Source organism: Ambystoma mexicanum, chromosome 4p (genome assembly GCF_040938575.1).
Source record: "Ambystoma mexicanum isolate Mex_15411 chromosome 4p, UKY_AmexF1_1, whole genome shotgun sequence".
NCBI classification, from domain to species: Eukaryota; Metazoa; Chordata; class Amphibia; order Caudata; family Ambystomatidae; genus Ambystoma; species Ambystoma mexicanum.
This window is the reverse complement of record NC_090927.1, coordinates 1,175,239,984-1,175,254,013: the sequence shown is the minus strand read 5'-3', so window position 1 is coordinate 1,175,254,013 and position 14,030 is coordinate 1,175,239,984. Positions and strand designations below refer to the sequence as shown.

Genomic DNA, 14,030 nt, shown 5'->3' with positions numbered 1-14,030 from the left:
CGGAGGCAGGAGGTGCCATGGGAGACTCACCGGACCCAAGCCCAACTCTGTCTGACATCGAGCCTAGACACCGTCTCTGGATAACTCCATCCCTCTACCTCAACTTGACTAAAATTCCCCAGCAAAGCAAGGTAAGAACTTTTCCACCGCTAGCGGGGTCTCTCCAATGTGTATGCTGAACACTTATCCTCTTCAAACACCTGCCTACCCTGCCCCTCTTGGTGCATCGTGGGCCATAGCAAGGAACCCCAAAAAACGAATCCCCTTCACAAGTCCCGATACACTTGCAGCCTACGAGGGAACAGACGCCCTGCAAACCCCTAAAGCTGCCGGTGACAGACCAGGCAAATCCGCGGAGGCAAATTTTCAACATCTTCATAATTTACCTGACTTGGAAGCCCTGGATGTGTCCCCGGCTTCTCCAGTCGCCGAGGCTCCACCAGCCTGGTCTAGTGCAGGCCGGAGTCCCGCTTCGGCGAGAGGTTTGCCCGCCGAGGCTGTCGCAGGGCGACCTGAGCGGGCCCTTCCTCCCCCGCGTGCGTCATCACAGACCATGACCGCAGAATTGTTCCGCGGCACACCCGCAATGGCAGTCACCCGGATGGAAATCTCCCTAACAACATCCAAGATTCTAAACAAAGCCCAACGATTCATCGGACTTCCAAACAAAGCATACTGAATCAGGGGGCATTGATCAGCCATCTCACCTGTCAACTACAAATACTCCCCAAACGAGGGCGCTGGCAAAAGATTCCTGTTAACTTGAAAATCGGGCGGGAAACATCGGCCTGACACCCGTCCGGGCAACGGCTTTAATACATGCTGAGGCCGAGCATGATGCCCCCTGTGGCATGACTGTCGCAAATAGAGCCCACGGCGAAAAAGAGACCCAATTTTCACCAAGCAATATTACCAGGTGGGGTTGTAGTAGTCCCAAACCGGACAACCACCCAAACCAAGATGTACAAAACGAGTCCAGCAGCGATCCTGCTCACATCGATTTGACGGGAACCTCGATGGAGGCCATCTCACCCACAAAAAAAGCTCTACCCCCAGTCTCGAAAAAAACAATGCATAACAAAAGAAGAAAAGGAAAGACACAAGGAGTCTGGACCAGTGAAAGGACAGCACCGAGAGCGGACACTACAGGCAAAAAAACCGAAAAAACGTACCTTCTCCGGATCTTAAGAAAAATAATGCAACCTCAAACAAGAAATCCGATCCAGGGATATATATCTTACCAAATCCACTGATCTCGAGCGCCCTCTTCAACTTCTTCAAGAAACAACAATGCAAGTACAAATTGAATGCGGAAATGGAACTCTCGGATGCAGAAATCCTAGAGGTATTAGATGGCACTCTACCGGCAAACAAGTCTAGAAAGACTGACAAGCAGAACAATGCGCAAAATGAATCACTGATCATTTAGCCTCCAAATACTGTTACCCCAAGGTCGCTGCTGCTGGGTGCCTCTCCCTGCTCTGAATAAACGTCTGATAGTCCCCAGTCCCAATCTAGACAATCAGAACTTGAGCAAACCGCCCACTTACAGACAGCCGACCAACTGGTGGAGCGGACTCCCACTGTGGCTACCTCCAGAGTGCAACAACCAATTTACTAGCCAGCCAAATCAATCAATCCATTGGCAGCGTAATCAAGAGGCCCACATAGGGTCAACGATGAGCTCCCAACCTTGGGCAAAAGTACATCTTCAACTAACCGATCGGGGTAGCACATCGACAAATCTGCATCTAGAAGCCGCAAGCCTGAACGCGAGTAGTGGTGGTGAACATTCCCTGCCTCCAAGATCAAGTGCAGTACCACAGGATAGTCCACCGTTCAAGATCCCATCCCCTCTTCACCACCTTACCCAAAGACCAGAACTCAGACACTCACCTGCTAAAAACAGAAGACCGAGTGTCTCTGCTGAATCCTACAAATAAATCCAGATTCATCACCAATCAAATTTCGGGTGCAATGTAGCCCGAAAACTTTGACAGCACTAAGCGACAATGGACCACAGAAGGTATCGGAACCCTCTATGAGGGTTAATTTTCAGCCCTCACTGGAAAGCGGCACCCATCAAAAATCATTAGCACATCACCAGGATCGGAAAACCGTCCAAAGTGAAACAGTTCAAGCAACAGATTCATTACCTCCAGGTGTCTCTTCCAGAAACTCGTTCACTTCACCAAAAAGGCAAACATATCGCCAACCGGACTCAGGATCAACAAACATGAAACGTACTGAACGAACAACTAACGTAGAAAAACCTTCAAGGGGGACCCGTGTATTCAAACTAGAGCAAGTATCTAGCAGAAGCACCTACATGATCTTAAATAGGAAAACAGTGCTGAAAACACTGAGCAAAATAGACGCATTACAGTCGCTAAGAACGGAAGATTTTATCTTGATCGAGCCGTACCACAAAGACCAAAAAGCAAAAGCATATCTGCTGGTTTTCTACTGACTGAAATTGAAAGGCCTCAAAAAGAGACCCAAAAAAACACACAGAGCGACAGTCGGCAACAAAAACTCCACTATATATCAAAAACCCAAGAACTTTACAATAAAAAAAAAACCATGGTTTAAGGGAGACCGCACATGAGACCCATCACCAAGGCTCATACAGATATCATCAAGAAAGATGGGCCTCTACCAGCGGCAGCGACAATCACGTGAGTGAAATAAAAAGCCACGCAAAACTAAGACCAGATAAAACCTATGATTACAACCACCACATAAGATCGAAAGAAACCGCATTGTGTAGCGAAGCCCCTGTGGATCCAACAAGAGGGTAAAAGGTACTTAAAAACTCCTCCCAAATCACAGTGAAATCCCCGGATTAAATTGAAAATAGAACCCTGAGGGGCCCATGGAAATGGCTAAAAGCAACATTAAATGTAAATCCTGACAGATAGCAATCGCAACAGGACTCAAGCCCTGAACGGTCAGCAATACATCTCGACCAAGAAGACCCGGCCAAAAAAGTGTTGACAATGGCCTCATGGAACACCCGAGGTCATGTCTACCTAACCAACCCAAACAACCAGGACTTGGGGGCTTTTGACATCCTATGCCTCCAAGAAACCTGGATAATGGAGAAACCATCCTTGGATGGCTTCTCGATTGAAGTCTCTCCGGCTTCAAAAGGCTTGTTTGATCGGCCCTCGTCGGGTCTTCTACTAGCAACTCGGCTTGGATCAGAAATTAAGATCACCAAACAATTAACAGAGGAATACGGGATTCTAGCTGTTCTAACCACATGGAGTCACCAAGATCCTAGCTCCAGAGTGTGTTCTACGTCTCAGCTAGCCATCATAAACCTATATTGGAATCCCCAAAAAACATCTAAAGTGAATTTCTGCAGTCAAGTAGCTGACGTAATTGATAACATCTGCGTGGACCAGAACATGTCACACATAATTATATGCGGTGACTTGAACGCAAAGTGCGTTCGTGCAGGGAGCAAGACAAACACCCAGCACACCCAAAGCTCAGTGGAAGAAAGAGGAAACGCATGGCTGTCCTTAATGAATTCTCGTAACTTTCATAACGTGGCCTGGTTGAAATCCTGGGAGCAGATTATTCCGACATGGGAACGTGAAAACTCTAGAGCAACCCTGGACTACCTTTTGTGTCCTACAGCCTACTGTCACACATAGAATCCTTCGATGTCACGCAAACTAAAGAGTGATCACAATCTCCTGTCTGTCATGAACATCGGTCCGTCCTATGGGAAAAATATACACTTCATCCATGGTGGCAAACAACCAACAAACCAGGTTACGCCTGACTGCCACCAACATCAAAAACATCACGGACAAATACGAAAGAGACATGCTAAATAATCCTGAAAAAAAAGGAACAACCAGATTATCTACCATTCCTGCTCAAATACAAGGTAGACCCGAAAGGAGGGAAAACAACTGGCATGAAGACTAACCATGAGTATGACAGAAATCTGGTCGAAAAAAGACTTGAGACAATTGGAAAGATCAGCCATTACAATACAGAAAAAGCGTGGCTAAAGTGGCAAATTGAAGCCAAGAGCTACAAATCATGGCTACAAAATCGCAGGCACATTATGTACCAAAATGATGCAGAGGCTATGCTTAGGACTCTCAGCACCAAAAAATCTAGCGACTTTTGGTCCCTTATCAAAAAATCAGATAGGACCCAGGATAACCAACTCACTAACTCAGTTTCAGAAGACAACTGGGTCAAATTCTTCGATACCTTGTTCGCAGCCCCGCCAGCCCAAAATCCAGTGTATTTGCCTGTGACAGACGGCCCTTGGATCAATCTATCCTCCCAAGATGATATAAGAGATGTTATTAAAAAATACTGAAAACTTCAAGAGCGCCGTATCCCGATGGCCTAACAAATATTGACCTCAAACAAAATCTGGAGGAATGGACAACATTCATCAGTATCCTATTTACCCACTGTAGCTCAACAGGATCAATCCCGACTTCGTGGACACATTCAGTGGTGGTTCCCTTGTATAAGCGAGGTAACAGTGAAGAGCCGGCCAACTATCGCCCAATTGCGTTATTAGTTATCATTGGAGAAATCTTCGCCACCTTGCTACTTAAACACTTCCAACTCTGGGCCAGAACTTCACCAGCCAATGATCCGTTCCAAATGGGCTTCTTAAAAAATGGCGGCACAGTAGTAAACATCTTACTACTGAACTTAATAAAATCTAAAGTCAAGCAAGGCGCACCAACAGTTTTTCCGACCTTGTAGACCTCTCGCAGGCCTTTGACAAGGTGGACAGAAGTATCCTTTGGACCAAACTTAAAAGATGGAAGTGCCTGAGTCAAATATTAGATCCTGTGTTGGCTCTCCACACCCACACCAAATTGCGAGTTCGACTAAACCGCCAAGGTCTACTCTCAAAGGAAATTCCATCTGAACGTGGGATAAAGCAGGGCTGCCCCCTTGCACCAGCACTCTTCGTCACTGTCTTGGGTGACTTCAAGGACAGAGAAGCTGCCATCCGGGCCTTCCCGCCAAAATTAGGCAATGTATACGTGTCGCGCATACTATACGCCGACGATCTGATCTTGTTAGATCAGACCCAAGTTGGGCTTCAGTGGCAACTTACCAACCTTGCACACTATATGGATACAAACAACTTGGAAATCAATAAATTGAAGACAAAGGCTATGATTCTCGAAAAACACCCCTCGAAAAACAAACGCAACCGAAAATGGCATCTGGACAACATCAATATTGAAGTGGTTGCCCTTTACAAATACCTGGGAGTGATAATTGATGGCTCCGTGCAAGAGGAAAAAATGCAACAGACCCTGTGGGGAAAAAACAAGAAACCTTGCAGCGCAAATGAGAACAATTGATAAAAAACATGGCAAATTTTCATTAGTACCAGTCATCCAATTTCACAAAGGCAAAGTAGTGCTGACCCTAACTTATGGAATGGGAGCAACACTCAACATGCCCGCAGCAATTTGGCCCAAACTTGAAGGGCTGTTATGGAAATCAGTCCTTTGCCTGCCCAACTCCATCTCAATAGCGACAATCAGGTGTGACTTGGGCTTGTTGTCCTTGGTATCAACAGTAGAGCAAAGCTCTATGCAATTATCAGGAGAACTCTCCTCCCTGACACACTTCCGATATACAAGATCATCGCCACAGAGATAGCAAGCAGGCACTCAAATACCCTAAACGCCTGGGCAGGGATTAGAAAAAACGAAGCTGAATGAGTTAGCCTGCACTGAAGTCGACTTAATAACGAACCATTGAGAGTCAAGTTTAAAATGGAGGACTGGATCATTACATCCAACAAAGCACAAGCTAACAAACTCGTAAAGCACTTGCCTCCTAACTTCAATAAACCTAAAACTCTGTTGACCTACTGCGCCAAATTTCCAGACAAACGCTTAATGAAAGTCTTCATGAGAGCACGCCTGAACCTGCTCCCTACTCTGGAAATCTTAGCCATCAGACTGCAGACAAACAACAAGGAGTGCAGACTGTGCGCCCTGCCAAACCAAACTGAAACCTTAAGGCACCTCCTTATCTATTGTTCTAAGCTGAGACGGGAAAGGGCAGCATACCTGTCCCCGCTTTGTGCAGACCTTCCTGTTGAAGAATCTGTGTGGTCGAACAGGTTGATGGCCAGAGAAAACATCAAATGGACCATCGCTTCAGCAAAAATATTTGACATTGCTTTTAAAAAGATAAACCAATCTTCAAATTTGCTGAACTGATCATTTTTTCGGCTGGCACAAGTTCTTTGTTGGCCGCTGGAGGGCCCTGCGGTTACAGTTCACAGTGCAAAGTTTTTTAGTTTACAGTACAATGATTAGTACAATGAATAGCTCTTACCTTGTAAAATCGCAAATAAGATGATATACAAGTAAATAAAAAGAATAATTTAAAAATAATTAATAGCCAACCTGGTTAAGCTTATAACATAAAAATTGTCCCCACAAGAAAGTTATTTCAATCTGGAAATAAATTATTTTGAAAGGTGTGGCAGTAAATTGGCGTGTTCTCTATTTGATGCCTATCTAACAAGGCCTTATAATCAATAATCTTACTGTCAACTGTGTCTTTCCCTTTTTCACAGAATCTCAAATTGTATTTAGAATTTTGATCAGATGTACATTTTTAAACATTTGTCCAAATAAAAATACTAAATGATCAAAGTTCTAAAAATGTTGAATGTTGAACAATACAAAAACATGACATTTAAATAATCCTGCCCACTTGATAATTGAGCCCATAAATTATCAAGAGGGCATGATTCTTTAATTTCATCGTCAAATTAGCTAGACATAGAGGCACATTGATAGTGGATAAAATTGGATTGGATTGATACTTGTATTGTTCCTCCTGTCCGTGTACATTTTTATCAGTTTTCTAAATATCATGTTTATGTATTGTTCAACATTTTTAGAACTTTGATAATTTTGTATTTTTCCTTGGACAATGATTATAAAAAAATTTACACTTGATGAAACGTATAAATAAATTTGAGTTTCGGTGAAAAAGGGAAAAGACTCATACATTTCAACAATTGACAGATCTATTGATTATAAAGCCTTGTTAGATGGGCGTTGATTAGAGAACATGCCAATTTACTGCCACACCTTTCAAAATAATTTATTTCCAGATTGAAATAACATTCTTGTTGGGACAATGTTTGTGTTATAGTGTTCAATGTTTCCCCAGTCCGAATCAGAATAGGGAATGGTCCTCAATTACAAAAAAAAAGCCTGGTTAAGCATAGCCGAGCGTTGAAAGCATTCACATGGCACAATTTTGGCTTATTGGTGGGTTAAAAGTTGGGTTACATTAGCGGTGGAAAAACTGTAATGCTGACCACAAACAGGACTGCATCATTCTTCAAAGTATGGACCTCTCTCATAGAAGTTCTAAAGGACAGAGAAGACTTGTATTAAAAACGTTAATTGTTTAAAAAAAAGATTTAGCAGTAGGCAAGTCTAGTTTCTCAAGCAATACATTGTAACGTGCTTCATCTTTAAGTCCCATACTTACCAAGAGGCTGGCAATTGAGATGCTTGTCTGTTGAGTTTTTCTAAGGTTGAGGAAATGGCAAAGGCGTTTTTACAGAAGCATATGTATTCAATGTGTACCCATTTTAAGGGAATCATTTTGATTATAATAGTTGGTGTAAACCAAAATGTACTTATGTAAATGAAAACTTGCATTCAAGTGTTTTTGGACTGTTTCCTAAATATGTGTAATTATTGAACATTTTGTCTACTTTTCCTTTAGTGTGATACATTTAACCTTCTGTCTCTTGATTGTTTTTGAAGGAGACAATTGTCAAGTGACCGATCCAAAGTATGGCTATGTGTACAATCTGAAACCCCTTGGTGACCATGACATTGAAGTGGATGCTCAGGAATACACATATCACTTAAGAATATGTGGTACCATTTCTGCTCCTGTGTGCCAGACAACAAAAAATGTGTCATCATGCCAAGTCAAGAAGGCTGCTTCTACTGCGCAGAAAGTTGCAGGTATGGTGTTGCATAAATGTTGGGGTAGAGTGTGCCTCACATTTGGAAGGGAATGACACGCTCGTTTTAAAATTGGACACATGCATAATGTACATATTTTCATGAACATGTATTCTTACAATAGACTTTAATGCCCCAACATATTCTTATGATGCAGTAACATCACATGATTGACAATGCCACCTGGAGTGACAAGACTGAAGGGGGTTAAGAACTGAAAAACATTTATGTTCACTGAGCTGTGTACTGCTTGGCCGTTTTGTCACAGTGACTTACTGTGTTTTCATTAGGGAATTAATGGTTTAAAGCTCACTCATTTTGCATAGTTGGCACCCAATATATCTCTACATCGTATGCCCAGATGTGTTTGTTCCAGATAAAGTGACAATTATCAGAGCCAGTTAGGATTGTTGCCATCTTTCCTGGGAATGTACTCCTTTTCTGGGGATAACGTCCACTGCATGGTTATGGAGACACCCAGGGCGTGTCTTAGGTGGCCGGCTGCTATCCCAAACCAGTATGTAGAGAAACAGAGAGAGGGTGAGGCGCGCACTCTAGTTCCCAGTGTTGAATACCTGCTGCATTTCAAGTTTCTGTTCTCCTCCAAGCGCTTTCATGTCTATAACAGTCTTCAGGGAGGCTGTCTTTTCAGTTGTTACAGATTAGTCTCATTTGGTCTCAAGGAATTCTGGTAGCTGTAGTCTGTTTTAGGTAAGCAGGAACCAACTCCCCTCCAAAAGCTCTATTTTTTCCTGGTGGGGGGAAGGGCGGAAAACTAATGATGTGACTCTCCTGGGTAGGGTCTGGTGTGACCCTGGTGCCGCTGCCTCTAACCGCTGCTTCTAAAGCCCGGGACGTCTGAACCAATATGTAGAGAAACAGAGGGAGGGTGAGGCGTGCACTCTAGTTTCCAGTGTTGAATACCTGCTTACTCCTACGTCCCGTGTCCCTTCCTCCATACTTGTGACATCTCTCCGTCCTGTCGGACGGGACTGGAGCACTTTGTAAAAAGCATCCAAAAATGTTTCCCAAAATTTGTCCTTGCTCTCTTTCTTGCATGTGGCCGTAACACCGCCCACCTTGGCTCCGCCCCACGCATCGCCCATCAGTCCTTTTCTCTGCTCATTCTGGACTGGACGCACTTGCATCCTCGGAAGAGTTTCTTCCCATTTTTCCTCTCTGGCTCTCGCTAGCGATCGTGTGCTGGTCTTTCTATGTCGTTCAAACTAGATTTTCCAGATTGTTCATCGTGTCACTGTCGTTTCGCGAGGGCGGATCCCCATCCTCTTTGTTTAGAGGGCTTGCGTCCGGATCACCATTGGGACTCCTGTTTTTACTGCGACTCCTTGTTAGGACAGTTCTTCTAAAGTTCAGTTAAGGGCCTAGCAAAACCATTCTACTGAGGCAGTACAAGACCCCACTCTTAGTATAAGGCTGTACCACCTGAGTTCGGGGTAGCGTAGACAGAGCAGCCAGGCTATATCTTAGGAGGAAGAGAGGGTAGTAGATACAGTACAAGTGAACATTGTAATACAAATGATCCAAAGAAACACTGAAACACTATGTATTGTGAAAATAAAGGATTTATTTAAATACTTGTAGGCCCAGATAAATCTAGGGGTTAAGTAAGTACTAACACATTATATGAAATCACAATATAAAACACAACACTATACTTGAAAGCACACAGGCCCAAGTATACACCTTATTTGGAACACCTAACAGTAGTTCTAGGGAAGTCAAAACCTTGTTATGCACATTTAGTATAGGTCAAGCCTATTCTTTGGGAGTAAAAGACCAATGGTTACTTTTAAATTACCTTTAGTAATACAAGGACAGTCGGACCTTCCAGTTGTACAGTGACTCTTGGAACAAATCACATAAACAGTCAACTGGACAATATACTTTTGGTGAATAGTGAAACACTTATTCTAGGTGCAGTAAAAACCTATAACTACTTTTGTCATAACACACAGTTATACCAAGTGAGTAAAACCTAAGGATGTAATGTACTATTACAGATGCTTTGGAAATCAGGGAACCCCACATTGAGGTAAGCAATAACTCTGGTAACTTGTTTTGGATGGCACACAGCTAACACAAGGTAAGTAAAACCCACTTACTTTAACTTCACAATGAAGGGGAAAGTAAAACCCAATGTCACACTTTACTGAATAGTTATTCTAGGTAGGCTACAACCTAATGTAGACTTATTAAGGACAGGCTAGCAGCAAGTCAGGGGAAGCAAGACCCAGTTGGGGGACACGCATACAGTTATCCTAACAGGACTAACATGGTGATACCAACAGTTGGAGGACACTCATACAATTACCCTACAGGAATAATCTGGTGAAACCAACACATTACTTTTGTAAAGAGGCACAACCTAATCACAGGAGAGTAAAATACCTTCACATCTACTTTCTTTCAGACTGGTAAAACAGTGGCTAAGGAAGGAAAGATGTTAACCATACTTTTAAGAATAGTGCATCACACATTCAAGATCAGTAAGCTCTTTTGTAACTGTTAACTCTGAGAATTACAGTTACCCACCAACTCTTTACAAGTAAGTAAAACACTTGATTTCTTTTCTAGGCAGAAGTCCCAATCCCTTCAAAGTCTTTCCCTTAGAGCATGGGTGTTCTCAGTGGCAGAAGGGGGGTCACAAGGACTAGTGACCAGCAGGCAGTGTTAGAATAAGTTCTTTAGTAGCAAAGTTTCCTTAGGAAAACTGGCAAACAGGTGAGTACTTTACTTCTAGGGTTAGAAGAGGGTCCAGGGGCTTCACAGAAGACACCCCAGCAGGATTCTAGCAGTGGGACTGGGTGTACTGGAAGAGGGACCTCCCAATCACAGAAAACACCCCAGGACTACACAGAAATCCCAACAGGCTTAAGGTAAGTATATACCCAAGCCAACACAGTACCTCAGCAGTGAAGAAGAGATTTCAGCAGGAGAACTTCAGGGACTGCAGCCAAATACCCGGTCAGTGCATTCCTTGTCCTGGTGACTGAACACAAGACCTCAGAAGGGACTTTGCTGCAGGGATCGATGAAGAAGGCTCTAGGCAAGATTTCTCTCGCGGCTGAATTAGGTTCTGCAGGTTTGGCGCCTTTTCAAGGAGCACAGAAGAAGACAGAAAATCGCGGTTGAATTATCGTCGTTTACAAGGTCCAGCACTCTTGTGAGGGAACTTTTTGGACTCCATTCGTGTCTCTGGAGATAGACCAGGATGCCCACGAAGTTTCAGCGAGATTCGGAATTCGGAAGACTGTGCACCGCACAGTGGCTGGAGGTCCCAGGGTATTGGGATATTGCAAGAACGCAAAGTCGCAGCAACCTGTGGGATGGCTCAAAATGCAGGTCATCTTGAGTCTAGTGGGTCTCACTAGGCTCTGGGTTCGGGTCGTCGTTTTCGGAGACCCCAGGTCGATCGGAAGGAAGGGCTGCAGCAGGCTCCGGTTACACAGCAGGCTCTCCAGCCGCTGGAAATCATTCCCGCCGCTTTTCCTTCGTCATCCTCTTTGGTTTTCTGTTCCAGTGGTCGACATGACTTCAGCTTCCAGGTTTCCAGTATTTATCAGGAACTGTAACACAACCTCTGCATTCTCTCCATGCATTTTACAAGAAAGGGGCGTCTGGCTGTCCAATCAGGACAGCCAACCCCCCACTGGGATTTGGCCCAGTTGAAGGAAGACCTAAGACAAAGGAGGGGGAAATTTTGGACTCCTCCCCCACTTCCTGTGCTTACAGACTGACTGGAGCCTGGGCGGGGTGTCCAGGGGACTCCCGCCAAAGACAAAACTCAAACAAAGGAATTTCCTGCCCTGGATGTCAGGCGAAGGAACAAGAAACAACAAGAAACACTAAAATGGCAGAAAAAGAAGACAGGGGCCATTTTGGTAAAATGAGCACCCTTAGGTGCCTTTACTGCAGCTGTGATCACAGCCCGCGGCAAACGGGCCCAAATTAGTAAAAGGTATCACTGCCACCAGCCATAAAAGGTAAGCTTGTCACTGTAACAGAATTGTTAGAGTTTAAATGTGAAAGGGGATACATTGTATCTCCCCAGCACTCCACATAAGGTGGGGTGTGCTGGTTTCACAGAATAAAATGTAAAAGGGATCCAATGATCCTTTCTACCCTTGGGAACTGTAGTTCACTCATGGTTAGCACAAGAAAGTTAAAAGGGGAGCCCCTAGGGCAACCCAGCAACAACAGGCACGTATTGCCAATAAGTTGTTAGACATGATAACTTTAAAAAGACACTATGGAGAGTCTTAAAAATGACACCCATAAAAAGAGTTAAAGATTAGGTGAGTGTGGAAAAAGGTTCCCACTCACTTAGGTATTAATGAAAAATCCCACTAGAAAAGCAAAAATTTCTGGAGTTGAGCCAGGAAAGGAAGATTTACCAGCTCTGTGGAAATCTTACCTAACACTCCTTTTCGGTCTGGGCACTTCAACGTCGGTTGCAGCGGTGGGAGGAGGTGTTCCGACGAACTCCTCCTTCGCATTTTCAGGCGTTCATCGACGAGAAGAAGAAACAACCGGTAAATTCTTTACTTTTCAGAGCACCCCGGCCGGGGGGATACCTTTCCGGGTTCCACTTGGGCCGGGAGGGGCGTTGATCGCTCTGCCACTGGGGTTCGCCCTGAGGTGCCCGTTGGGCCTAATAATTGTACCAGAGTTTTCTCTGTGGGTCTCCATAAGGGGCCTGTAGATAACGGAGTGCGCTCCGAGGCCCCTCCTGTGGGGGTTGTTTGCAGACCCAGTTCTACTGAGTCGTGGGGTACCGGAGCTCGCTCTGAGGCCATTCTGTCGGCTTCCCTCAAAAATAAGACCGGGGTGCGCCCCGAGGCCTTGGGTGGGCTTGCTGTTACCGAACGAAGGTTTGAGGCCTGTGCAGATGAGGCTGTTACCGGACCCTGGGTCTGAGGTCCCTCGTTCAGAGGCTAAAGCTACCAGCAGTTCTGAGAGGCCTGACAAGGCCTTGTCGGTGAAAGCGGTTTCTCACCGTTCCCGCTCTTGCGTTGACACCAGACCTGTTGAGGGGGCAAAGAAGCAAAGTTCTTCTTTTACCGGCAGTGCCGGGGTCCTTCCTTCGAAGGCTAATTTGGCGGTTGGTATGTCACACAAACATTCCAGGCCTCACAGTACCGGCTCTGCCAAGGTCCCTTATGTTAAGGCTAAAGTTAAGACCCCTGATCCATCGACGGGGACCCCTGCCTCACTTCCTCACGTGCCGCAGTTCCCCTCAGATGATGAGAAAATGGCGCCCGTTCCCGCCACGACCGCGACGGCCATTTTGGGTGCTACCCCTACAACTACGCCATCGGCCTCAGGTGTAGGGCTTGGCCCCTTGGGTGAACATAGTCCCTTGTGCGCATCCTTATCGGCCAGTTTGACTGGAACGCTCGGATGCCTCTTCCGCACAATGTTTTGCTGCCTGCAGGATCGGCACCGTTGATTTACGTGGATACGTCGGTGGAGGGGCCTGTGTGGCAACCGTCCCCGTTACGTCCCTGGATTTGTCCACCTCATGAGAGGCCTCCCTTAGAGTAGGGAGAGTGGGGGGCAGTCCTTTCACAATGTATTTCTCCACCCTTTCCTTTGTCGCCCTGCTACCTCTCCCAATCATAGATGGGACACCTTTTAAATTTTGGCCATCCTGTAATAAAAAAATTCTGTGGATCGATGAGCACAAGGTGTGTAACCTGTGTCTTAATCGGGACCACGACGAAGGGCACTGTCTGGCTTGCAAGCTCTTTCAACCTAAGACCCTTAAAGATCGTAGGATCAAACACTGGGCCCATCATGCCATGCAGGCTGAGGCCGCCATAGACTTGGAGGGAGCCTCCAACGACAGCAGCGATGCCGTCCCTCCGGATGCCAAGGGTGACAGTGAACTTCCACATTCCCCAGTGCTAGCCCCTGACCCTGGAAGACAGGCCGGCGGCTCTTTTGTGGGGACTACACCCGGCAGCAAAAGCACTAATTTCCCCACAC

At 45.3% G+C, this 14,030-nt stretch overlaps 1 protein-coding gene across 1 annotated transcript in view; it reads left to right on the top strand.

The window, feature by feature from the left end:
- Positions 1 to 14,030, top strand: part of IGF2R (insulin like growth factor 2 receptor) — a 2,762,372-nt gene that overhangs the window by 1,572,106 nt on the left and 1,176,236 nt on the right. The window contains 1 exon segment of the mRNA XM_069606818.1: positions 7,815 to 8,021. Within this exon segment, the coding sequence (XP_069462919.1) occupies positions 7,815 to 8,021 (207 nt within the window).